General features: G+C 43.8%; 2 protein-coding genes across 9 annotated transcripts in view; both read right to left on the reverse strand.

The window, feature by feature from the left end:
* Window positions 1-668: 668 nt before the first annotated feature.
* LOC310874974 (GTPase IMAP family member 8-like) lies at window positions 669-16,904 on the reverse strand. Of its 5 annotated transcripts, XR_014570602.1 has the most exons (7): window positions 16,777-16,904; window positions 15,610-15,683; window positions 15,085-15,202; window positions 9,104-9,820; window positions 8,176-8,887; window positions 7,937-8,055; window positions 7,176-7,195 (listed from the first exon to the last, which is right to left on the reverse strand). XR_014570602.1 is itself a non-coding variant. In XM_083787956.1 (6 exons), exons 1-6 carry the CDS (start codon window positions 8,246-8,248, stop codon window positions 2,028-2,030), a joined length of 1,233 nt encoding a protein of 410 aa, XP_083644082.1. In that variant the 5' UTR covers window positions 8,249-8,398; the 3' UTR covers window positions 669-2,027. The 5 variants fall into 5 exon arrangements, 4 of the variants coding, with proteins under 4 accessions (XP_083644082.1, XP_083644081.1, XP_083644079.1 ...); XM_083787956.1 differs by lacking the exons at window positions 9,104-9,820; window positions 15,085-15,202; window positions 15,610-15,683; window positions 16,777-16,904 and adding exons at window positions 669-2,231; window positions 3,821-3,860; window positions 5,754-5,877 and having other exon boundaries at window positions 6,523-7,195; window positions 8,176-8,398; XM_083787955.1 differs by lacking the exon at window positions 7,176-7,195 and having other exon boundaries at window positions 7,842-8,055; window positions 15,085-15,199.
* A 1,239-nt stretch (window positions 16,905-18,143) lies between these two features.
* The window catches only part of LOC310874834 (cytohesin-1-like), a 49,393-nt gene continuing 41,310 nt past the window's right edge, over window positions 18,144-26,226 (reverse strand). For 3 of the 4 annotated variants that reach the window (XM_083787706.1, XM_083787708.1, XM_083787709.1), the window contains exons 9-12: window positions 25,406-25,484; window positions 24,538-24,609; window positions 21,138-21,292; window positions 18,144-19,770 (exon numbers count right to left, since the gene is read on the reverse strand). In XM_083787706.1, the coding sequence (XP_083643832.1) occupies window positions 19,692-19,770; window positions 21,138-21,292; window positions 24,538-24,609; window positions 25,406-25,484 (385 nt within the window). In that variant the 3' untranslated portion in view covers window positions 18,144-19,691. Of the gene's footprint in view, window positions 19,771-21,137; window positions 21,293-22,129; window positions 22,169-24,537; window positions 24,610-25,405; window positions 25,485-26,226 lie in introns of all 4 variants that reach the window. The other variant, XM_083787707.1, reaches the window with a different exon arrangement.

Genomic DNA, 26,226 nt, shown 5'->3' on the forward strand with positions numbered 1-26,226 from the left:
ACACAGTTTCGCTATTTGTCCTCGGATAGATATTGTCCAATATCATATCGGACAAGGATCTTTGAGACATTATCTAATATTTTAAGTATATTCATATTCATGGATCCTGTTATAATTATTCTGGGAATGTCAGGTTCCAAGACATGCAGGTGTTTATAAAACATTCATACGATATCTGATGTGTTACTGGTATGTTTATAACAATCACAGTACTGCAGGGAGATAACTATTTATGACAGAATACACAATTACACAGTGACATTAAATGGAGCAAGGTGCATTCATTGAAGCACATGTATTTTTATTTGGTTATCCTTATAATGTATTTGCACACAACAAGAAATGAGGAAGCCTCAACTGGTCCAGGACGGGTTGAGGATCAGAGCTGCACAAAAATACAGCTTCACGAAAAGCAAACGAATAGAACAAGTTAACAACAGCTAGGGGACGAGTGAGAAGTTCAAACAAAGAAATTATTTAAAAACTTTAATAAAAAGATTTTGAAAAGAAAAGAAAAAAAGTTAAAAAGGGAGAAGATACTTTATTAACCCATTTAGGCCTGACTCGATTTTTCAAAAATAGCAGACCTACAAGCTATGTAGATCTGCTATTTTTCAATAGCTAAAGTATAACAGAATGCTTAGTTAAAACACCAAAAGGGGTTCCCGTCCAGAATGGATTAGTATTAAACCAACAAAATGGAACATGAAACAACGGTAAACTCATACATCACTGCCTAATTCAAATAGCAATGCAATATGGCGACATAAAACCATGAAGCTTAATAATATCTCTGGAGGAAGGACCACTTGTTTCAATGAAAGTTGCTCACCCAGTGCATCGTCCCTATAAGGACATCCTACTGTACTTACAGGTAATAGTTACTGTAAGTCACTGACTGAGGACAACAACATGCTCAGTAGTGTCTGTCCATTATGCGTCCATGTCAAGAATTAAACTACCTCCATACGCCAGCCTGTGAGTGGAGCCCATTGGTTGAGCCCTTTTCGCTCGCTGATGTATTGGACCCAAGAGCTTTGCTTCAAAAAGGCCTGGGGTCTTGCAATAACTGAAGGTTATACCCTGAAGCATGCTGGGAAGTCTGTCTTCGTCACATTGGCTGCTGGGGGGACACACTACACAACCCCCACCTGAGGGGTTTCACTGTCCCTCCCCAGTACCCAGCACACCTCCAAATGTCCTGGAAGTTCTGAGGCACATGTATATACGTACGTCTACTTAGCTCATCCGGCCCTGGAGACACGCCGGTGGCCTTGGAGGTTGGGGGTCCCAGTGTGAAGGTCATTGTGATGGGGAGCGGGGAGGACTATCCCCCCTGACATCAGAAACATGGACTCTATCACCATATTTCAATCTCACCTCAAAACCCACCTGTTTAGGCAGGCTTATGACTCTGTGTGACCTCTGTGTCTTCTGCTGCAAGCTGTGCCCTAGTTTTGTTCTGCTTTTAACTGTGTTCTTGTACTGTTTTTAACCTGTATGGCGACCTTTGAGCACTTGGAAAAGCGCTATAAAAATCCAATTAATAAGTATTATTATTAATTATTAACACATCCAAGACTTTGTGATTCTTGGGCATGGGTTGGAACTGTGAGAGTCTTACGTTGGACAAGAACTAGGCTACTGCTCAAAGGGTCTGACTCTGAGCAGAAATGCAGTAAATAGTAAATACAGTCCACGAAACGTACTTTGAGGCTGTGCAGATCCGTTTATATTCCATAGACATGAGCACTGTGTCACGATTGGTCGGAAAAAGACAGCCTCCCGGGGAAATACATACAACAATGTCAACAATTTCAGCTGTAGTTCTTTACCAGGGTTTCCTCCTTGTCAGATGAGAAGAAAAAGTCTGTAAACAAGGTTAATGAGGGCTTGGCACTGACCGGACGCCATTCAGGTCCCAGTTCAAGTATAGCCCTTCAGCTTCAGTACTAGGTGGTCAGTGGAAGGGTTAGAAAGGCTCACTGTGTCACTACTCTGTACGCAGTTTACTTTGGTATGGTCGTTTAATACCGGTGAGGGTAGAAGTTGGAGGACGGAGGCTGCTGGGCAGGGCGTGTACGTGTACCTACATAGGGGTCTGCTCGGGCGCGGCAGTTACGTGCACTATGTCCCGGTTGTCCACATCGAAAGCAGGCGACCGCCCGGGGCCGCGGCCCCCTCCACTGTCCCGGTTGCTCCACTCTGTTGCTCCACCGTTGCTCTTGTGTCTGGAAAAGGAACAGATATCAGGCCTGCTGTTTAGACAGATACGTTATGAGATACGCAAATTCATTCAAATTCAACAAAAGAAATCACAACACATATACAATACATAGCTAGATCACTATACATTGACAACACTATACTGTACATTGACAATACTACACAGGTCCTTTTTTGCAGAGAGGGGAAAATAAAGAAAAGGCTACCAGTCATAGTTCCAAGAGGCATCACATTTCAGTACATTTTATGAACAGAACTGAGTTGGGGCTTGTTCAGACGTCCTATACTTGTGGGGACAAACAATCTTGATCTTGGTTAATTAATTTCTATAATGATGTAGCCTAATCCCAATTAATATTTAGGCTCTACTCTGGCTCTTGTGAGAGTGAGAGAAACAAGACAGTTTCTAAGTTGCTTGAAAGATATTTGATATTAATTGTATCATGTTATCTAAATATTGAATCAAACAACTTAAAACCTGTCTGGGGTGCTCACAAAAGGGCCTGAGTAGACGTTAAAATGACCCCAAACATGTCTGAAAGTGAAATATCCCTTCAAGAATTTATTAAAGATAATCAGTGTTCTTGGAATTTTCATGATAAATAAATAAGAATACAGAAATCAAATAAATCAGTGTTGTTACAATGACACTGTGATGTTAAATTTAGTTTTTTTCATTTAGATCTTACCAAAGTCAAGATTAATGTATCCCTAGAGGCATGCAGGAAAGCTTTTTAGCACAATGGTTAAAAAGATTATAATAATAAAAATACTAACACAGGAAAACAGAAAGGGTAGAAGAGGAATTATATAAACAAACATTAAAATGTGTGACTGTGATTGTTGTGGTTCTCAACCTTTTTCATGTCAAGGACCCACATAATTATCTGTATTTGGCCGCCGACCCCCATCTGAAAATATGTTGTTCCAGGGACCTGGGGCAGCGGTGGCCGAACGGTTTGCGGAGCGGTCTTGATATCGGAAGGTCGCTAGTTCGTATCCCTGGACCGGCACGTTAAAATTACCACCGCTGAAGTGCCCTTGGACAAGGCATTGAACCCCTACCATGAAATGTTCTATGAGCAGGGCCTGGCTGTAAACAAGTTCTTGAGCTTAGTCCAGTTACCCTGGGTAAATATACTTTGCTTTGCTTTACCTCCCCAGAAGCAAAGATTTGAGTTAAAAACGTTCGCTCTGAAAGAATATATATTCAAAACATTTCGCCACATTTTCACGATTTCTTTCAAAAATAGCAGATCTACAAGCTCGTATCGTGGCACTCAGTGCAGCGCTACGAGCTTGTAGATCTGCTATTTTTCAATAGCTAATGTAGCCTATAAAATAACGCTAAAAACACCAAAAGGGGTTCCCGTTTTGAATGGGTTAAGGCTCATACATAGTCTGGATTTACGGTGGTGAGGTGACCACTGAACTACAACATGACGTCTCGAGCCGCGGTGAAGAGCAAACCACCGCCACCGCTCCAGCCCTTCTCTCTGTTTTTACTCACCACCGCTCAACGTTATTTCAGCTCCGGTGGTCACCTCACCACCGAAAATCCAGACTATGAATAGGCCTTAAATCTCTCACTCACATCAGAGTCTGCCAGGCTGGAAGGTTCACTGGGAGCTTCACTCATGGGGGTCGATTTAGGACTTCTATGTTACTTACTTCTATATTACTAATCTAATTACAGTATTATGATCTGGGGGCGTGTAGTATGTCATATTGCAATTTTGGGCATGTTAAGAAGCGCTTTTGACACCCCGCGGAGTGCGCAAAACGGCCTTGAATTAGTCATGGGTGTGTTTAAGGCGTGTTTGAGACGTACCCAATCAACATGTCCGTACTATTCTCTTTACCAGTCAGCTGATGTCACATACGGAATGCGCACTTTGGGGGTCGTGGTATGACATTTCTTCAGGCTGGCACCATAGAAGACATGACATGCCTTTGTCACATTTGGGTTAATTATTCCTATTGCACTGCATGCTGTCACCTTTATGCCTCAAAAGAACAGACCCACCTTTCAGATCGGAATGGAATTGCGAGTAGATAGCAGCATATTGGCAAATTGCCAATCCATGCGTAATTAATTAATTCGATAACGATAGAACCATGTACCATACAGCGAATGAAAGCAAGATTCATAAGGAATATGGAGATTTTTACATTTAATAAAACGGTTGAGAAATGAGAGAACCATGAGTGTTTATAGGCTAATATCAACGTTTTTTTATGAAAGACCAAACGGGCTGTGAACTTGAAGAGCTCAATCACCATCCCGACACGGAAGAAATATAGCCTAGTGCATGCATGTATACGCACTGTTGCACTTGCACACAGTAGCCTACACACGCTCTTTATTTGTTTCTATTGAAAAACACCAGTAAAATAACGTTTATTATATTTTATTTCATTCAAGTCACGACGAAGGAATGAGTTGAATGCGTGCTGCGTAATGCTGTGGCCCCGATGGTATGGTCTTCGCTGAGTTCGCTCGTAGCATTTTATTGAAGAAGACTTGAATCGGGTGTGATACAGCATATGAAAGCACATTTCCCACGGATTATGGAGATGTTTTTATTTATTTTTAAGGTTGAGAAATGAAAGAATTATGGCCGTTTCTAATCTCAACATTTTTTTTTAAATGACGCAAAACTGCCATGTCTCATAGAAACAAGTAAATAGGTCTATAAAAATAAGCGCATATAACAGGGGTCTGTAACCTATTTTAAATGAAGTGCCATGTTTTTATTTTCTAAATAGTGAGTCTGCCATATCCAGATTAATTTGAATGACACCACATTAAAATAAAAAAACATATTTTGATTGTCCACAAATATAAAGTTCTTCCTTCTTTTTAAATATGTTCTTGCACATTGTTATAATGATCATTATATATCCCCCTGCAGTCAGAGTTCATAGTTTTAATGAATGAATGTGATGCATTGTGAGCTGGTATAGATCTGCTATTTTCAAAAGTAATCTTTTTATTTAATTTTTGGATTAGCTGTCCTTAGTTGGGCAAATGCATTCATCTGGGGATCCTTGACATGGGAATGTGCTGTGTGACGATCACTGGTTTAAACAACATTAGGAGAAAAGCCCAAATAACCACTTTAGAAACAAGAAAAGCAACCACACAAAGCAACTTTACAGAAAAATAAGCCGCTTATAATAAACAGACATGGCAACACTCTACCAGCCTTCCAGAGCCGCTCAAGTGTCAAATCAAACAGTGCTTTTTGCGTTTATGAGGTGGTCAGACCCACGTCTAATCGTTATGCGCTGAGTGTCTTTAGGTCAAGGGGCTTAATAGCAAATTGCGCAAAGCGAGAATAATTAACATATGGACACTCCCACAATGCTAAAATATTCAGGGACGCGGTATGCCAAATGTGTGTGCGTTCAACACGGGCCGAGTGCGTTCAACACGGGCCGATATGCCTTTCATAATACGAATGTGCGCAGAGCGAGGCCAATTTATGTATCACGACCTGGTAAACTGCACCTTCAAAATCGACCTGATGGTTTCAACTCCCGAAGAGGACGCCGTTGGTCCATGATGTCTCTTTAGCCAATCAGGAACCTTGTTGTTAGGTGAAGCGTGGTACGAACTTCCCGTTTCAGATGGCGTTCCCCCACTCACTGCACAGAAGAACACAGATAAACAAGACCTTTACAATGATGATAAAGCAAGAAGAAGTGATTTTACCGGTATATAAATGTTATCTTTTTTCCTCAGTTCACATGCTATATTATAATTACTGACAGAGGAATCGTAAAGGGCCACTTCACCCATTTTCAACCTATCTTCGTGAAATTCCTCCGACTCCTCACTAATGCTCATTATAAGATGGCAGCTCTTTTGTCAATAGTCCAAATAGTAATAGTAATAGTAATATCATTGATTTCAGCTGGTACAATTCCAAACATGCTTTAATTACTTCATGAATAAAATGACTAGTACTTAATGACTCGTATTAAAATGTTATTGTCTTTTTGTGTCCAATGTAGTCATGTTAACAGTTCATAAAGTCAACGTAACTATAAACTAAATGCATTTGAAATTCATGAAAAAGGTTACTTTTCAGGATTCCAATTAAAAAATAGCAAAAATAATATTGTGGTTTTCAATTCAAATATAGCAAAAACGCGTCGCGTCGCAGTTTTGAGCTTGTAGATCGGCTATTTTTGCTACGACAGTAATATACACTGTGGCCCCCTCTGGAGTGAGTGTGGAAATATATTGGCCCTCACCATGGTCAAGTCTACTGTATTATGGATACTCACTACTTGGGGGAAGGTGCAGGAGGCTGTCCCTTCTCCTCCGGACAGCTGGCACCGTCGGCTCCTTCACCACAAACGTCAACATCCTCTCTATCAGCTCGTCCTCTCTTTTCTTCCATTCTTCTTCCAGGCCGTTCCTCTCCTCATGGGTCAACTTCTCGGTCAGACTCTTGAACGGTGTCACCTCTAGAGAAGGTGCGTAGTGTCCTCCGTTCCTCGTCACCGTGTCTTCTATTTTCTCCATCAGCTCCGTTATCTCCGACACGTTGAACTTGGAGAAGTCTATAACGTGGTACCTGTAGCCACATTTCTCCAGGAGCCACCTCAGAGGTTCTCCTTCAGACTCGATGTACTCCTCGACGCGTCTCCCTCCCAGCCAGTATCCCCATGTGAACAGAACCAGAGCGTGTCTCCAGACTCTGGCCCCCAGCAGCTCCATGTGTTCCTCCACTGATCTCCGGTCAGCTTCAGAGTAACTGGACCTGACGGGAACGGGCAACAGGACAGCGTGGGGTCCAGGAGAACACAGAGTCACACCGTGTAGAAGGACGTCTTTGGTCTCCTGTGATGGATGTGTAGTCGACCAGTCTGGACAGTTCACCACACTCACATTTCTGTCAGCAACTCGTCTCTGTTGTCTGACACATTCTGTCAGTTTAGTCTGGGCTTTAAACTCCTGGAATGTGAGGTTTACTGTACGTTAGTCATAATAATCATTCAAAGTTCTATTCAGTTCCCCTTTAACCTTGACTGTTCTCCTTGACTCTAACTAACAGTGTCACAGGAACACTATGAAATAAATGATTGAATAAATAAATATATATAATGCATATATAATTCAATAATGAATTAACTATATGGAATAATTGAATAACCTAAACATATCTGAAGATGTAACCAGCATAGAGACATTTTACTTCTGTTTCATGTAAATGTAATATAGAATAACGTATTATATTCTTATCCAATGTAATGAGTCTTTGTTAATCTGAGAGGAAACGTGTGTTTGTATTGAATCACTGACAGTTATGACCTTGTGCTATTTTAGAAGGAAAATAGCGGGAGAAATGAGGGGTGCATACTTAGTTTAGACTAGTCATTGGTTAGACATGGGTTAAGGTTAGGTTTAGGTGTGCTGCCCCGTGGGAGGTTAGGGTTAGACTAGTCATTGGTTAGACATGGGTTAAGGTTAGGTTTATGTGTGCTGCCCCGTGGGAGGTTAGGTTTAGGGTGAGGGTTTGAGATAGGTTGTAGTTGTAGGACTAATGACTGGTCTAAACAATGACTAAGTCTAAACCAAAAACTGTCTAAACTAAGTACTGCACCCGGAAATGAAATATTTCTTTGATATCTTTATGGTTTACGTTAAGGTCATTCATCATAACATCACATTCATACAGTACCGTACATTACTCACCTTGAATGGAGTTTCCGGGAACACATACTCCTGCAGTATGTAATTTCCAGCTCTGGTCCTCTGAAGTTCCTCCCCACCAGCCAACATCACCCTCACATCTGGTAGACTCTGGTGTTCTCCTGCCAAACACAGTGCACTCTACATTAGGCACTAGCGCATGTGAAGTTCTCCTTTAACAATGTACTGTATCAGACAGTTTCATAACAGACCGACAGATAGCAGATCGATATAAACATTACCTTCAAACAGAGCTTTCAGAGCGGTTCTTTGTCTGTGGGTCCTGGACATCAATGTCTGGACATGTTCCTCCATGTTCCTCTTCCTCTCCGACACCTTCTCTGAAACGTGAACTAACTACATAGTGTTCACCTCTGTTTCCTGCCACCATCTCCCCTAGCTTCTCCAGCAACTCTGTCACCTGAGTGCCATCTTCTCTGTTCTTAGCGTTGAAGACATGGTACCTGTTGCCACATTTGTCAACAAGCCAACGGAGGTCTTCCCCTTCGGTCTCAACGTGCTGCTCAATGCTTGCGTCTCCCAGAAAGTCTCCCTTGGTGAACAGCACTAGAGTGTAACTCCACACTCTCTGTGACAGAAGTGCCATGTGTTCCTCTACTGCTACGCGCTGTGCTTTGGTGAACGCTTTATCGAGAGGGACCGCCAGAAGAACAGCATGTGGTCCAGGAGGACAGAGACTCGCACTGTTCTGGATCCCCAGTTTGTCCATCTCTGAGGTGCCCTGCACTGGACTGTTGTAGAGCCAGCCCGGTGCCTCCACCACTGTCAGACGTCTCCCTGCTACTCCACCATGTCTCACAGCACACTGCGCTGACCTCTGGCCTCCCTGGCTGACCTTAAACAAAGGACTTCCTCCCAGAATGAGGTTTCCTGCTGAACTCTTCCCAGACCACTCCCTTCCAAGCACCAGAATCCTGAGGTCAGTCGGTCCTCCTGTCAAAGAAAACTTTGTTTACTTTCAACTTTGAAAATAAAACTCACAGGTTTATAAAGTTAGAAATTTTAGTTAAATCTTGCACCACTCAAAAATGCAGCATACTGAACTTATTTATATTATTATTATTATGGCAGTATGATTTCCTCACATCAGAGCAATATGCAATTTAGATTAGCAAAATGACACACTAACAAAGTAAAAACGAAGCATACCCATATGTTTTGGACGTCCAGTTGGTTGTTTCTGAGCGTCTGCCCTCTGTTCTGCCTTTCTTGTGATCGCTCTCTCCTTCTCCCTCAGTTCCTCTGAGACGTGTTCTTCTGTCTCATAGTGACCATTACTAGTCACCATCTGATCTATCTTCTCTAGCAACTCTGTGACCTGACTTCTATTGCCGATGTCAGCAATATTAAGAACATGGAAGCGACCTTCACATTTCTCAGTAAGATATCTTAATTGATAGTCGGATCTAACGAGATCAGGCGCCATTATTGCCAGCTTATTTCTATCGGTTACGGTGAACACCACGATAGCGTGCGTCCACACTCGATCACCGAGGAGAAATCTCATGTGCTCCTCTGCTGACATCCCTGCTCCTTCATAGGGGGCGACGTCCGATCTGATCACCAGGACAAAGGCATGGGGTCCTGGCGCACACAGAGAGACACTCTGTTGGATTTCTAACTGGGTCAGTTTTGGGGTCAGATCTAGGGGGAATTTAGATCTCCATCCTGGAGTGTCGACTACAGTGACCTGTCTCCCTGACACTAGCGCTTGTCTCACGACACTCTTTTTTTTGTAGGAGTACGTGTCGAAAGCATCTCTTCCCAGGATGACGTTTCCTACGGAACTCTTTCCACTGCGTTGCTTGACGCTACGTCTTCCCTCCAGCAGAACAATTCTCAGTTCTGCCGGGTCGTCGTTCGTCCCTGGTTGGAAAAAGAAAATACATAATATCCATAAAGATCACACATGTGACTAAACCAGTATCAGTTTCATGCATTGTTTTTCTTTTCTTTTTTACAATTTATTTTGGTCTTTTTTATGCCTTTATTGCGAACGCAGTGAGCCACTTACTATGACAGCAAGGGCTGAATGTCTGTGTGTCTGTGTGTCTGTGTGTCTGTCTGTCTGTCCCGCTGTTACACCACCCGCCCGCCACCAGAGGGCGCAGCTGTAGCACACACACACACACACACACACAGGGCGCAGCTGTAGCACACACACACACACACACACACACACACACACACACACACACACACACACTCACAACCACACACACACGAGCTGCGTTCGCTTCCCGCGTTTGCGCGTCTTACTTGTTGATAGGATAGTAGGTTGACAGGTAAGGGGGAGAGATGTGGAGTGCGCGCACACACACACACACACACACACACACACACACACACACACACACACACAATCGTGTGCTTGATATATTGTGATATATTGGGTTTAGCTGACATTCCAATAACTGACAATGCAGCCAGGCCCTTAGAGGGCAGCAACGGACCATCTTGGGGCTGTGGGTTACAGTTCACTACTAGTGGGTTACCCGGATGTGCTTGCTTTTGTTATGATGATGCGATCCATGATACTTGTTGTTGTGACATTGGAAGTCTAAAGTAAAGTACAGTTATCCAACAACTGAGTCATTCTTTCAGACACGATATAACATCTTTTGGCGACGAGGATAAAGTATGGCTACCATAGGCACGCTAATAGCGTTTGATGAGAAATCCCAGACGTGGGAGGATTATTGCGAAATCTTGGAGCAGTTCTTCGCGGCAAATGGAATTGCCGACGGGGACAAACAAAGAGCCATATTGATAAGTGTGGTAGGTCCGGCGACTTACAGATTGATGAAGAGCCTCCTCAGCCCAGGAAAGCCTAAGGACAAAACGTTTCAAGAGATTGTACTGTTACTAAAAAATCACTTTGATCCAAAGCCCAGTGAAATTGTTCAAAGGTTCAAGTTTGATTCACGTAATCGCAAGTCTGATGAAGCAGTGATGGTTTATGTGGCCGAGTTGCGTCGGCTAGCTCAGGACTGTAACTACGGTGACACGTTGCAGGGAAGGTTGAGGGACAGGATTGTCTGTGGAATAAATGACGACAGGACGCAGAGACGACTCCTGGCTGAAACTGATCTCACTTTTGAAAAGACTTTGCAAATTGCCATATCAGTGGAGACTGCAAACAAGAATGCAAGGGATCTTCAGACCGTGGGTGACGCAGGGAAGTGTTTCAACATAAATGACGGTCCACGGGAGGCTCGGGCTGCATTCAAGGAGGAGGTCCGTGAGTGTTACAGATGCAAAGGGACCAAACACACAGCAGCTGAATGCAGGTTCAAGCAGGAGAAATGTCACGCTTGTGGGAAAGTGGGGCACATTGCTAGGGCTTGTTTGGGAAAAAATAAAAATAACCAAGGGGGTAGAAGACCAACAGAGAGAGAAAGGAGACAGAGGCCCAGTTATCGCTCACACAAAGTGCATGAGAATCAGGATGAGGGTGAGAACAGCTCAGAAGATGAGACATTTTCATTAAGCTGCATGACATTCAGACTGGGACGCATGAGTGAAATGCATCTGAGAAAAGTGGATCCCTACATGGTGGAAATGAAACTAAATGGAAAAAAGGTTGACTTGGAGATAGATACAGGCTGCAGTCTTACAGTGATGAATGAAAATCAGTTCAACAGAATGTGGAGTGAGACACGAAGGCCGAAGGTGAAACCTATCAGAATCAAGTTGGAGATTTATACAGGAGACCCTGTGGGAGTGATAGGGATGGCTCAGGTCAAGGTTGCATACAAGCAGCAAACAGAAACACTGCCACTGGTGGTGGTAAAAGGAGAGGGCCCCGGGTTGCTGGGACGAGGCTGGCTGGAGGACATACACTTGGACTGGAAAGAGATAAAGGCCCGACACGGAACACGGGCAGCCGTAAAAAACATGACGGCAGGGGACAAAATAACACTACAGCATGTGCTGAGCCAAAACGAGGAAGTATTCAAGGAAGAGATGGGCACCCTTAAAGGCACGAAGGCCACTATACATGTAAAGTCTGATGCAACCCCCAGGTTCTTCAGGCCAAGGTCTGTCCCTTATGCCATGCGTGCTAAGGTGGATGAGGAGATAGACAGGTTGTTAAATGACAAGGTCATCACACCAGTGAAATATTCAGAGTGGGCGGCCCCTGTGGTCCCCATCCTGAAGCCTAATGGGACTATACGGCTATGTGGAGACTACAAGCTCACGGTGAACACAGTCTCATCACTGGAGCAGTATCCAATTCCCAAAGTGGAAGACCTGTTAGCTGCCCTGTCCGGAGGGAAGCAGTTCTCTAAATTGGACATGAGTCGCGCTTATCAGCAGATCCTAATGGATGAAGAGTCAAAGAAATACCTGACAGTCAACACGCACAGAGGACTGTTCACATACAACCGGCTGCCGTTCGGGGTGGCCTCAGCGCCAGCCATTTTTCAACGGACTATGGAAAGTCTGTTAAGAGGAATTCCTTTTGTGGCCATTTATTTGGATGATTTGCTGATTACGGGGGAAACTGAGGCCGATCACCTGGCAAACCTGGCCGCTGTGTTGACTAGGCTGAAAGAGGCCGGACTGAGATTGAGAAGAAATAAGTGCACTTTCATGCAGGAGGCAGTGGAGTATTTGGGCCACAGAGTGGATGCCCAGGGGCTGCACCCTGTGCAAAAGAAAGTGGAAGCCATAGTGGACGCCCCGGCTCCTACGACTGTCACAGAGCTGAAGTCCTATTTAGGGCTCCTAAATTATTATGGCCGGTTCTTGCCAAATTTGTCGACCCTGCTGGCCCCGCTGCATGAACTATTGAGGAAGGAGGTGCCGTGGACATGGAAGAGGAAGCAAGAGAAGGCTTTTCAGGACTCCAAGGCCCTACTGACCACGGCTGCAGTCCTGGTACACTATTCAGCTGATCGGGAATTAATTCTTTCCTGTGATGCTTCACCTTATGGAGTGGGTGCTGTTCTATCACACCGGATGGAGGATGGAGGCGAGCGCCCCCTGGGGTTTATGTCCCGCACGCTGGCTCCTGCGGAAAAGGGATACTCACAACTAGACAAGGAGGGCCTGGCAGTGATGTTTGGGATACGGAAATTTCACAAATATCTGTATGGACGTACATTCACTATCATTACGGATCACAAGCCGTTGATCTCTCTTTTCGATGTGAGGAAGGCCATTCCTCAAATGGGTTCCCCCAGAGTCCAGAGGTGGGCAGTTCACCTGAGCGCTTATGAGTACAAAATAGTGTACAAAGAAGGAAAAAGTCATGCGAATGCCGATGCACTAAGCAGGCTGCCCCTGCGTGGGACCGGGAGGGAAAAAGAGGAAACGGAGCAAGTGCTGATGATGGATGTAATCGATGATTCACTGCTAGACAACCAGCAGCTACGACGTTGGACAGCGAAAGACGTGATTTTAGCACAAGTCCACGAATACGTCTTAAAGGGCTGGCCAACCAAGACAGACACTCAATTCCAGCCATATCACCAGCGTCAGATGGAGCTGAGCGTGAGGGATGGCTGTGTGCTCTGGGGAGCCAGGGTGATTATTCCCACTAAGGGAAGAGGGAAGATTCTAAAGTTATTGCACCAGTCCCACTCAGGCATGTCAAGGATGAAAGGTCTGGCGAGATCATATGTATGGTGGCCTGGTATGGACCAGGAGGTGGAAAAGGAAGTGAGGGCGTGTGACGAATGTCAAAAACACCAAAAGTCTCCACCCAGTGCGCCACTGCATCCGTGGGAGTGGCCTGAGGCCCCATGGTCAAGAATCCACATGGACTATGCAGGGCCTTTCCTCGGAGAAATGTTCCTGGTGATAGTGGATGCTCACTCAAAGTGGATGGATGTCTACCCTATGAAAACATCCACATCCCACGCCACCATAGAGAAGCTGCGTCAGAGTTTCAGCATTTTTGGTTTACCCAAAATGGCTGTTTCGGACAATGGCAGCTGTTTCACAAGTGAAGAATTTGAGTCATTCATGAAGAACAATGGCATTCAGCATGTGAGGTCAGCACCGTTTCACCCCTCCTCTAATGGGCTGGCCGAGAGGGCCGTGCAGACTTTTAAAGACGGCATGCGGAAGATCAAAGGTGAGACCATACAAACTCGAGTTTCAAGGTTTCTATTCAGTTATCGAATCACACCACATGCTACGACAGGTGTGTCACCCGCCGAGTTGATGATGGCTCGGAGGCCCCGGTCTCTATTTGACCTGCTCATGCCGGATGTAAAGGCAAAGGTGCAGCAAAAGCAGCTGAAACAAAAAGAGTACCATGACACAACCAAGGCCCTGAGGTGTTTTGCACCTGGAGATAAAGTGTACATCAAGAACTACTCCTATGGTCCTAAGTGGATCCCTGCAGTCATCCACGGCTCATCAGGCCCAGTGTCGTATACGGTCATTGTAGGAAATGGCCGTGTCGTGAAGAGGCATGTGGATCAGGTCCGTGCAAGGCTGAAGGACACGGTGCTCGGCGGGATGGCGGAGGAGGAGGCGATGGTGTCATCGGACGCGGAGGTAGGCGCTGCGGACCCTCGGCCTACGGTGATGGACGTCAACGAACCTCAACTCGGTGACCCGGTGGACTCACAGCCTGCTCCAGAGGGTGCGCTGCAGCGGGACACCCCTGCGGTGACGGAGTTGAGGCGGTCGGAGCGGGAGAGGCGTGCGCCAGCACACTTCGAAGACTTTGTTAGTTAAAGTGAGATCGTTCCAGGAATAGAGCAACAATGCGCTCTGATCTCACTGGAAGGGCGTTCCTTCCTATATATAAAAAAAAAAAAAAAAAAGAAAGAGAGAAAGAGAAAATGTGTTTTGATTGTTTTGATATTTTCTGCTTAGTTTAGGTTGTGAACTTAAAGGGGAGGAAATGTGATATATTGGGTTTAGCTGACATTCCAATAACTGACAATGCAGCCAGGCCCTTAGAGGGCAGCAACGGACCATCTTGGGGCTGTGGGTTACAGTTCACTACTAGTGGGTTACCCGGATGTGCTTGCTTTTGTTATGATGATGCGATCCATGATACTTGTTGTTGTGACATTGGAAGTCTAAAGTAAAGTACAGTTATCCAACAACTGAGTCATTCTTTCAGACACGATATAACATATATCATATCTATCATAAGGTTTAACCTGCTGGCGTGCTGCTGGTCTGAATCCTGCTGTGCAAAGTGTGGCTCTGCATAGCTGCCTCCATCAGCTGTCGCTCTGTCTCTGCTTCCGTTTCCTCCATTTGGAATGCTTTAGCCTACTGGAAACACCCAGAATAAACAACATGGCATTCAGTTTAGTCAAAATTGTGAGCTTACAATCTTTGCATATGTCTTAACCCATTTTGACCGGCGAACAGATTCTAAAAATGTCTTCTACATCCTGACAGTTTTCTGAAAAAGCTACGTTTCTATGTCAGTCGTCAGTCATTTTTCAAACATAGCAGATCTACAAGCTTGTGGCGCGCTATGAGCTTGTAGATCTGCTATTTTTCAATAGCTAAAGCATAACATAATGCTAACACCAAAAGGGGTTCCCGCCCAAAATAGTTAATAGTCTGACAATTGGGCCAATGTTTGTTTTTTAGGCATTACATTTTTCTTAAAAGTCCCAACATATAACAACTGAACCAGGTGATGATCTATTATTCCATCCCAAGGGCTTTACCTAAATCAGACGGCATACATGTGTTGTTCCAACTCCCACGTGGTCTTCAAAGCCTCACTGTTGGTGCATCTGTCCTGTTTTCAACGACAGGTCAGGCATGTCAAAACATTCAAACCTTTAAAAGTTGAGAGTGAAACAACGATCTAATCTATAGGCCTACTGTACTTTGGGTTGACATTGTAAGACTGAAAAACATAAAGAAATAGGTTTTGGCCAAATAAGCTGCTACCAGCTGTAACAACTAAGAAAACATGCACACTTTGATATAAACACAATTAATGTGGCTGTATACTCTGTATCTCACATGGCACATGGAAATGAGTAGACCAACAGACACTTCTAAAAAGTTACAAAGACAACAACATTGACTACACGTCACAGTACAAACATATTCTTACACACTTCATCCAACAATAATAGTTGAGTACAGACAGTAGCTTTTACTCCAAGACACACAACATAGGAGAGCTGTGGCAATGAAGGAATGAACTATAGTGCTTCAGAGCTTCTTGGCACTAGACTTAAAGGAACTATAACGTTCAGTTTTACTGTCTAAAATAAAAATGTAACTGTATAGAACAGTAAGTGGGAATTAAATACAATAGCGCAAAACAACCACACGATGGCGGAAAATCACTGGATTGTCTCCACAAACGCACAGAAACGACGTAGCCCCGAAACATGACTGTCAAGTCTGTCACGTCATGTGAAGTTGTGAAGTTTTGTGAACCATATGGCTACTAGCACAGACGCAGACGCAGTGACGTGATAGCAACACCCCACTTGCAATGCCATAATAGTAGGAAAGAATTAAATGGCATTGCTGGCTGCGAGTCTCCTCCGTTTGTAACCTCACGAGTTAATACAAAAGCAAAAGGTTCCAATCCAAATATGAACAATACGTACACTTGAAACCCAACATCTATTCTGGAGAGGTACATTCACCACAAATAGACGATCTACAAGCTCACAACGGCCTACATGGAAAATGAACTCATCAGGCTAGGCTACAGTGCAAGTTAACTCAGGTCTGTTTTACTAAGTCTAGACATAATTGATTAATTCAAAATATTGTCAATTCTGCAGCAGCCCTGGAGTGGACGGACACCCACTTTGAGAAACTGTGTAGCCTAGGCCTACAATGTAACATCAAACATGATTCCTCACCTGTCATTAATCGTGTCTCTCCAAGGTCCGTCCTTGATATAGGTATAGCGTATAGCCAGATACCAACCTGATTAATACAATGCAACAATGGTTTCGATTTCCTGGAAAAAGTTGAGCTTATGGGCGGAGAGATAGAAGGGGGTAAAGTCCTAGTGCTTACTATGCACATTTAGAACAACCAATCGTATCTTGACATGAGAACATGAAAACAAGCCAAATGAGAGTGATCCATCCATCCCACCATAGACTGTAAAAAAATAGATCCATCCATCTTCAACCGCTTATCCGTACTCGGGTCGCGGGGGCAACAGCTCCACCAGACCAGAGAGCTCCAGATTTCCCTCTCCAGAGCAACATTATAGTAACTTCCTCCTGGGGGATCCCGAGACGTTCCAAAGCCAATTAAGGTTCCAAGGTTTTCGAATAGCTGACTTAACAAGACCATTGATAACTGATACTGCCCTATAGTAATAATATGTGAGATGCCCGTGTTTATTTGTTTTATTGTTACTTTTTTTCATGGATTCTTTACATATTTTTAAATAATTTCTTTCCAGGCTTTCTCAGGCTGCTGATTTGCAATTATAAAAAAAATACATGGAAAAAAAATATTGAAAACACATTGCCACTTCTTGTATTAGATGGGCACTGGGCAGTATATAGTCACCAGAAAAAGGTGTTTTTTTCCCCCAGATGATTCTAACATGGTTAAAGTAGAGGTTGAAGTTACAATGGGTATTGTACACTGTAGGAAGGGGCGGGGCAGCTAAATCAATATCTAGAGATCTAAATATCTTAAAACACTGTCTGGGGTGTTCACAAAAGCCAGAGTAGTAGACGATAATAATCGTAAGTAACGTTTTTTTTAAAGTGAAATCTATTGAAAAAATATTTCAATAGATTTTGTACACATTTTCAACTCAAGGTACTCAAGTACTTTTAGTGTACTTTCTGCAATATGAGTACTTTTAGTGTACTTTAAGTACATTTTGATGCCGACACTTTTGTACTTTTATTAGTACATTTTCAATGCCATACTTTTACTTGTTGTAACGAAGTAGTTCTAAATTGCAGTATTGGTACTTTTACTTAAGTAAAACAATTGATTACTTTTTCCACCACTGGTATTTTGCCCCTCAATGTAATCCAATTAATTTCCCCATGTAGCCCTTTGGTCTCAAAATGATGACATTTCTGGGCAACTAAAGCATGTACAGTATGCTTCAGGCTTGTAAATCCCTTGTAGTATAAATTAAATATAATACTTCACAAACGTGTACTGTGTGTATGACCAAAAACACCTTTTTTCCTATTTGAACTCTCAGACCTTAATAGCTTGAACAACAAAGGTGAATTGAACAAAAACATACCAGTCTGTAACATTTATTTCAACACTTTTTTTTGTTGAGACAAAAACAGAAAATAAATTATTACGAGAAATCAAGATAAATAAATCTCATTTAACTATGCGATGCCTACAAAAACAGTGCTTTGATAGATCCAAGAAAATTTGAGGAAACCCTCAAATTATGCAAAAAAAAAAAACAGAGCAGGCTTGTACACTATCTGGCAGTAGTTCTGTGATCTGTGATAAAGCATATTGATATTTTGGTTGGTTACAACATGACTGCTGTATATATTACAACATGACTGCTGTATATATTTGACTGTTTCCAGTGCGTTCGCCATCATTCTGCAGCTCTGGGAGGTTTTACCAAAGCACAGGGGCTGAAATCCCGTAATTTTGGACAAAAATTGCAAAAATAGCAGATCTACAAGCTCACAATGCGTAGCGCTGCGACGCGTTGATAGCTTGTAGATCAGCTATGTTCGGGGCGCAACCCAGCACTCTTTTAGCTCGTGGAGATGCGGGTGTGTAACGACATGGATTTATAAACAAATTTGTTCAACGCAAAATGCTGTGTTCAAGTTCAGGAGACTGAACGCTGCCTTCCGGCATGGCATGGAAAGGAGAGGAGGGGCATTGTGCATTTCTTTCACCGTGTAGTAAATGCTGCATTCGTGGTCTGGAGAGGGGCAGTTGTTTTACAGACGGGTAAAAGGGCAGTTGTTTTACAGACGGGTAAAAGGGCAGTTGTTTTACAGACGGGTAAAAGGGCAGTTGTTTTACAGACGGGTAAAAGGGCAGTTGTTTTACAGACGGGTAAAAGGGCAGTTGTTTTACAGACGGGTAAAAGGGCAGGGGCTGAAGCCCCCTTTGATGTCTGTGCGTGCACGTCCCTGTGTCCATCCTGCACTCGTCTCTCTTGTTGTCGTTGAAGAGAAACGTCTGAATATCTAAACCTTGACATTACTGTACTGTACTGTACATTTCCTGTACAGTTCCTGTACATTTTGCCCAGCACTCCCTTTGACTTTCCGTCCTAATTGTTCAGAAACTTGTGGATAGTTACGTCGTAGCACAGCTGTAACAAACAAACAAAAGAAAGTCATTGACGTGGTCGAATCAGACATATTTCCCATAGATACAACAGAGATAAGAGGAAAAGGAGTCCTGGGATTTCTTTGGAAGGAACTTTTACAAAAGGGAGCCATGACGGAAATCATCATATTAAAAAAAGATTCTCTGTTTGGAGAAAAAAGAAAAAAATAAGTTTATCAAAATGGGGGGAAAAAATACCTCTTCTAATGTTAAACAAAATAGGCCTTATTGAGTTAAACTCTCCACAAAGAGGCTCATTTGTAAAGCCAAGTCTTTGATGGGTCCAAACATCAGCCCCACGGGGCAGATATCAGTATTAGCCCCACGGGGCAGATATCAGTATTAGCCCCACGGGGCAGATATCAGTATTCCAAAAAGCAACTGGAGGTCCAATAAGTTGAACAGGTCAAATAGTGCACGTCGTCCAACACATTGATACAAGAAGGTCCAATCCCTTCGTCCGGATCCGCTGCTACAGCCTCTTCAGGGAGGACACCTTCTTCTTCCGTGCAGCTAGCATCTCGTAGAAGGGGTCTTTGCTTATGGCAGCCCTGAAAGTGGAAGACATGGTGGGTTAGACGCCGTTAGAGCCTGCCCTGGAAGTGGAAGACATGGTGGGTTAGACACCGTTAGAGCCTTCCCTGAAAGTGGAAGACATGGTGGGTTAGACACCGTTAGAGCCTGCCCTGGAAGTGGAAGACATGGTGGGTTAGACACCGTTAGAGCCTGCCCTGGAAGTGGAAGACATGGTGGGTTAGACGCCGTTAGAGCCTGCCCTGAAAGTGGAAGACATGGTGGGTTAGACACCGTTAGAGCCTTCCCTGAAAGTGGAAGACATGGTGGGTTAGACACCGTTAGAGCCTGCCCTGGAAGTGGAAGGCATGGTGGGTTAGACACCGTTAGAGCCTGCCCTGAAAGTGGAAGACATGGTGGGTTAGACACCGTTAGAGCCTGCCCTGCCCGGCCGTTGCCTGGTTTGTTTGTGCAAAAATATATAAAATGTGTAAGTGATTTCTTTGTATATCCGAGTAATGTAACATATCTGCCCTGTGCTATTTGTGATGCGAAGCCTGTAAGGCAAACAGAAATACACGTTGTAATGTTCCAACGTTCAATGCAAAAAACACAATTAAATCGTTAATGGCAATTATGTAGGGCTTAGGCACAATTCATACTCCTATTCATACTATTCATATTTTAGGATAAAAGTCTGTTCGGCTCTGTAGAGTGTAGAGCCTACAATATGACGTAATTTGAGGTTCGGGGGGGGCGGGGACCGTCCTAAAGTCGGCTCTTCGGTGCTACTGAAAATTTCTGACGAGCCGAAATCATTTCGGCACTACAGCGCCGAAACAGCGGTAAAATAGGAGTATGAATCGGCCCTTAGGGTGGTACTTAGGGCGGACACTCTAACCACAAGGCCGCTGAGCTGGTCAGCATGAGAGACTGTGTTTAACCCATTTAGACCTGAGGACTAAATACAAAATTAATGTCTTCGAAATCCTGACAGTTTTCTGAAAAAACCCATGTTTCTATGTCAGTCGTTAATAAATATGTAAGTCGAAATAATATGTAATTGGCCACCGAGCCCCCCAATCTGAAAATATGTTGTTCCAGGGACCCCCCCAGAAGCAAAGATTTGAGTTAAAAACGTTCACTCTGAAAGAATATATATTCAAAGATTTGAGTTAAAAACGTTATAACGTTATAATAATATTCAAAGATTTGCGCCACATTTTCACGATTTTTCAAAAATATCAGAACTACAAGCTCGTAGCGCGGCACTCGGTGCCGCGCTACGAGCTTGTAGATCTGCTATTTCGAGCTTGTAGATCATGCCATTACGTTGTGCTAAAGCACAACGTAATGCTTCAAAAAAAACACACACACACACACACACACACAGAAGGTGACTGACTTGATGCTGCTGATCCACTCGTCCTTCTCCTCATTGGTCGGGGCAGAGATCCTGTAATAGGTGTGGTTGCCCTCCACCACGCGGCCGTCTGCCTCCGTCTTACACGCCTTGATCACCTGGTCCCTGTGTTCTGATAGGTAGAGCTCGAAGCAGTTCTGTAGGAGAAACCAATGATTAAACCGTGATCACCTGGTCTCTGTGTTCTGATAGGTAGAGCTCGAAGCAGTTCTGTAGGAGAAACCAATGATTAAACCGTGATCACCTGGTCTCTGTGTTCTGATAGGTAGAGCTCGAAGCAGTTCTGTAGGAGAAACCAATGATTAAACCGTGATCACCTGGTCCCTGTGCTCTGATAGGTAGAGCTGGAAGCAGTTCTGTAGGAGAAACCAATGATTAAACCGTGATCACCTGGTCCCTGTGTTCTGATAGGTAGAGCTCGAAGCAGTTCTGTAGGAGAAACCAATGATTAAACCGTGATCACCTGGTCCCTGTGTTCTGATAGGTAGAGCTCGAAGCAGTTCTGTAGGAGAAACCAATGATTAAACCGTGATCACCTGGTCCCTGTGTTCTGATAGGTAGAGCTCGAAGCAGTTCTGTAGGAGAAACCAATGATTAAACCGTGATCACCTGGTCCCTGTGTTCTGATAGGTAGAGCTCGAAGCAGTTCTGTAGGAGAAACCAATGATTAAACCGTGATCACCTGGTCCCTGTGCTCTGATAGGTAGAGCTGGAAGCAGTTCTGTAGGAGAAACCAATGATTAAACCGTGATCACCTGGTCCCTGTGCTCTGATAGGTAGAGCTGGAAGCAGTTCTGTAGGAGAAACCAATGATTAAACCGTGATCACCTGGTCCCTGTGTTCTGATAGGTAGAGCTCGAAGCAGTTCTGTAGGAGAAACCAATGATTAAACCGTGATCACCTGGTCCCTGTGTTCTGATAGGTAGAGCTCGAAGCAGTTCTGTAGGAGAAACCAATGATTAAACCGTGATCACCTGGTCCCTGTGCTCTGATAGGTAGAGCTCGAAGCAGTTCTGTAGGAGAAACCAATGATTAAACCGTGATCACCTGGTCCCTGTGTTCTGATAGGTAGAGCTCGAAGCAGTTCTGTAGGAGAAACCAATGATTAAACCGTGATCACCTGGTCCCTGTGTTCTGATAGGTAGAGCTCGAAGCAGTTCTGTAGGAGAAACCAATGATTAAACCGTGATCACCTGGTCCCTGTGCTCTGATAGGTAGAGCTCGAAGCAGTTCTGTAGGAGAAACCAATGATTAAACCGTGATCACCTGGTCCCTGTGTTCTGATAGGTAGAGCTCGAAGCAGTTCTGTAGGAGAAACCAATGATTAAACCGTGATCACCTGGTCCCTGTGTTCTGATAGGTAGAGCTCGAAGCAGTTCTGTAGGAGAAACCAATGATTAAACCGTGATCACCTGGTCCCTGTGTTCTGATAGGTAGAGCTCGAAGCAGTTCTGTAGGAGAAACCAATGATTAAACCGTGATCACCTGGTCCCTGTGCTCTGATAGGTAGAGCTGGAAGCAGTTCTGTAGGAGAAACCAATGATTAAACCGTGATCACCTGGTCCCTGTGCTCTGATAGGTAGAGCTGGAAGCAGTTCTGTAGGAGAAACCAATGATTAAACCGTGATCACCTGGTCCCTGTGTTCTGATAGGTAGAGCTCGAAGCAGTTCTGTAGGAGAAACCAATGATTAAACCGTGATCACCTGGTCCCTGTGTTCTGATAGGTAGAGCTCGAAGCAGTTCTGTAGGAGAAACCAATGATTAAACCGTGATCACCTGGTCCCTGTGCTCTGATAGGTAGAGCTCGAAGCAGTTCTGTAGGAGAAACCAATGATTAAACCGTGATCACCTGGTCCCTGTGTTCTGATAGGTAGAGCTCGAAGCAGTTCTGTAGGAGAAACCAATGATTAAACCGTGATCACCTGGTCCCTGTGTTCTGATAGGTAGAGCTCGAAGCAGTTCTGTAGGAGAAACCAATGATTAAACCGTGATCACCTGGTCCCTGTGTTCTGATAGGTAGAGCTCGAAGCAGTTCTGTAGGAGAAATCAATGATTAGAATGAACCCATTTAGACCTGAGGACGATTCTGCAAATGTCTTCTAAATCCTGACAGTTTTCTGAAAAAAAAACCATGTTTCCATGTCAGTCGTTCTCAAACATCTTCATGTCAAAGACCCCCAAGATTAGGCCACCCCCATCTGTAAATACGTTGTTCCAGGGCCCAAAAATCCCACCCCAAAATGGGTTAAATTGACATAAAATGTAAATGTGTCTTTGGCACACCGGCAGTCAGATACAACAATAACACATTTATATAAAACACACAGATGCATTAAAATACTATATAAAATGCATTCACATAAACACAGCAACATGAACAGTGGGGATTAGGTGAACTATCTAAACATGTTCTTATTTAAAATGTCCACAGCAGTATTGGCAGTTGGCACAAACAAAGTCTTGTAATCCTTCTTTTTAGCTAGTTTTGCCCTAAGCCTCCTGCCCGATGGCAACAAGTCAAATTCAGAGCGAAGAGGGTGGGTAGAATCATTGTATATCTGTATATCTGTATATCATTGTATATATATAGTTGCAATGGTTTGTCTCCAATGATCTACAGGATATGTGTTTAATCAACTGTATTCTAATGCTGACCAACGGAAGTGACAGTGATATCTGACAGAACAAATTATCCATCTCTTTGCTATTGTGCTTGCATATTGTAATACCCTGTTTTTGTGTTTGTTTTTTTTTTTTGTGTATTTTATTGATTGTAGTTAGGACCTTCTCGAAAACGAGATACTGTATCTCAACGGGGTATTCCTAAATAAAGAATTTCAAACATCTTGGTTGACTACCTGGGTGAGCTTGTTTTTTATCTCTAACTGAGAGATTCCCAAACCCTCACTCTCAGTGAGTGACCTATAGACCATGGTCAGGGTGTGTTTACTGGCATTAAAACCTCTCAGTTTCCTGAGAAGATAAAGCCGCTGCCTTGCCTTTTTATATGAGCTTGTATAGATCTGCTATCTTTCAACAGATAAAGTATACGGTTGTTCCGGGACCCAACCATAGTGGTTCATTTTTATTATTTTAAGTTAATGGACAAAATAGTAGACGTAATAAGCCTAGGCTTCAGTCTATAACTATTGTTTTCCAGAATAAGAAAAAAACCAAAACTGATGAACTAAGAATGTTTTTTTGTATGGAAAAAAAAAAACGCTAAACTAATAACATATTATATTACAACGTGTTGATTATGATCACACTGACACCACCGTGTGTTCTTGGCCCAACGTTTAATATAGACCAACAACAAACTCACTCCATAGTGTGCGTGCGTGCGTGCGTGCGTGCGTGCGTGCGTGCGTTGCTATTTACTGGTTTCTTGGTGTCCTCCACTTCTCGGATACTCAGATTCTCCAGGGGAATGATACCTCTGGGTTCTTTATCCTATAATAACACACAGGAGAGACAGAATGATACCTCTGGGTTCTTTATCCTATAACAGACAGGAGAGAGAGGGACAGAGGACAGTGACTATATATATATATATGGTTTGTTGTTGAAGAGAAAAACAAACCACCATTACGATGCGAGACGAACACAGCCTCCACACCATGTTGTAGTCCTAACAGACCAGCCATGGTGACCCCAGAGGTCAGGCAACCAGCCACGACAAATCCACGCTTTTTTAATTATTAAAAAAACGGCAAATTAAACAGTACACATTAAACAAATAGCGGGTTTAGCGTATTACGCAGCACCGACACATGGATTAAATAGCGGGGAACGCGGTTTACGTAGTAGAACTGTAAAGTACAGCGGCTCCTCACCGTGGTGTATTCAAAGCAGTAGAATAATCATGAAAAAATGGCGCAATTATTTTCTACTCTGTCTGTGTCTCATAGGAGGGCTGTGGGCAGTTCATAAACCGTCTTCCAGTGACATCATCGATGGGGAATACAAGCTAATAGAAACAGCAGGCTTTCTAGTCCTGAAAAGTTGCAATGCAAAAATGGAAGCCATCGTTCTCACGATAATCAAAATCTAAACATTTTTGTAAAAAAAATCTTGTTTAAAAAAAACTCTGCCTAATGATGATGTCACTGGAAGACGGTTTCTAAACTACCCACAGCCCTCCTGTGAGACACAGACTGAGTAGCCATTTTTTCATGATTATTAGACCTATTATATGAAGATAGGTTGAAAAGTGGTGAAGTGGTCCTTTAATATAGCGGCTCCTCACCGTGGTGTATTCAAAGTAGTAGAGGCAGCTGTCAGTGAGGATGAACCACCGTCTCTTCCAGGTCTTGACTCGTCCACCTGAGGGAGGATCAAACAACCGGTCAACAAGGACCTCACAGAGGATTAAACAACCAGTCAGCAAGGACCTCTCAGAGGATTAAACAACCGGTCAACAAGGACCTCTCAGAGGATTAAACAACCGGTCAACAAGGACCTCTCAGAGGATCACACAACCGGTCAACAAGGACCTCTCAGAGGATTAAACAACCAGTCAGCAAGGACCTCTCAGAGGATCAAACAACCGGTCAACAAGGACCTCTCAGAGGATTAAACAACCAGTCAGCAAGGACCTCTCAGAGGATTAAACAACCGGTCAACAAGGACCTCTCAGAGGATTAAACAACCAGTCAGCAAGGACCTCTCAGAGGATTAAACAACCAGTCAGCAAGGACCTCTCAGAGGATTAAACAACCAGTCAACAAGGACCTCTCAGAGGATCACACAACCGGTCAACAAGGACCTCTCAGAGGATTAAACAACCAGTCAACAAGGACCTCTCAGAGGATCAAACAACCGGTCAACAAGGACCTCTCAGAGGATTAAACAACCAGTCAACAAGGACCTCTCAGAGGATTAAACAACCGGTCAACAAGGACCTCTCAGAGGATCAAACAACCGGTCAACAAGGACCTCTCAGAGGATTAAACAACCGGTCAGCAAGGACCTCTCAGAGGATTAAACAACCAGTCAGCAAGGACCTCACAGAGGATTAAACAACCAGTCAGCAAGGACCTCTCAGAGGATTAAACAACCAGTCAACAA

Source organism: Protomyctophum parallelum (genome assembly GCF_964188405.1).
Source record: "Protomyctophum parallelum genome assembly, chromosome: 17".
NCBI classification, from domain to species: Eukaryota; Metazoa; Chordata; class Actinopteri; order Myctophiformes; family Myctophidae; genus Protomyctophum; species Protomyctophum parallelum.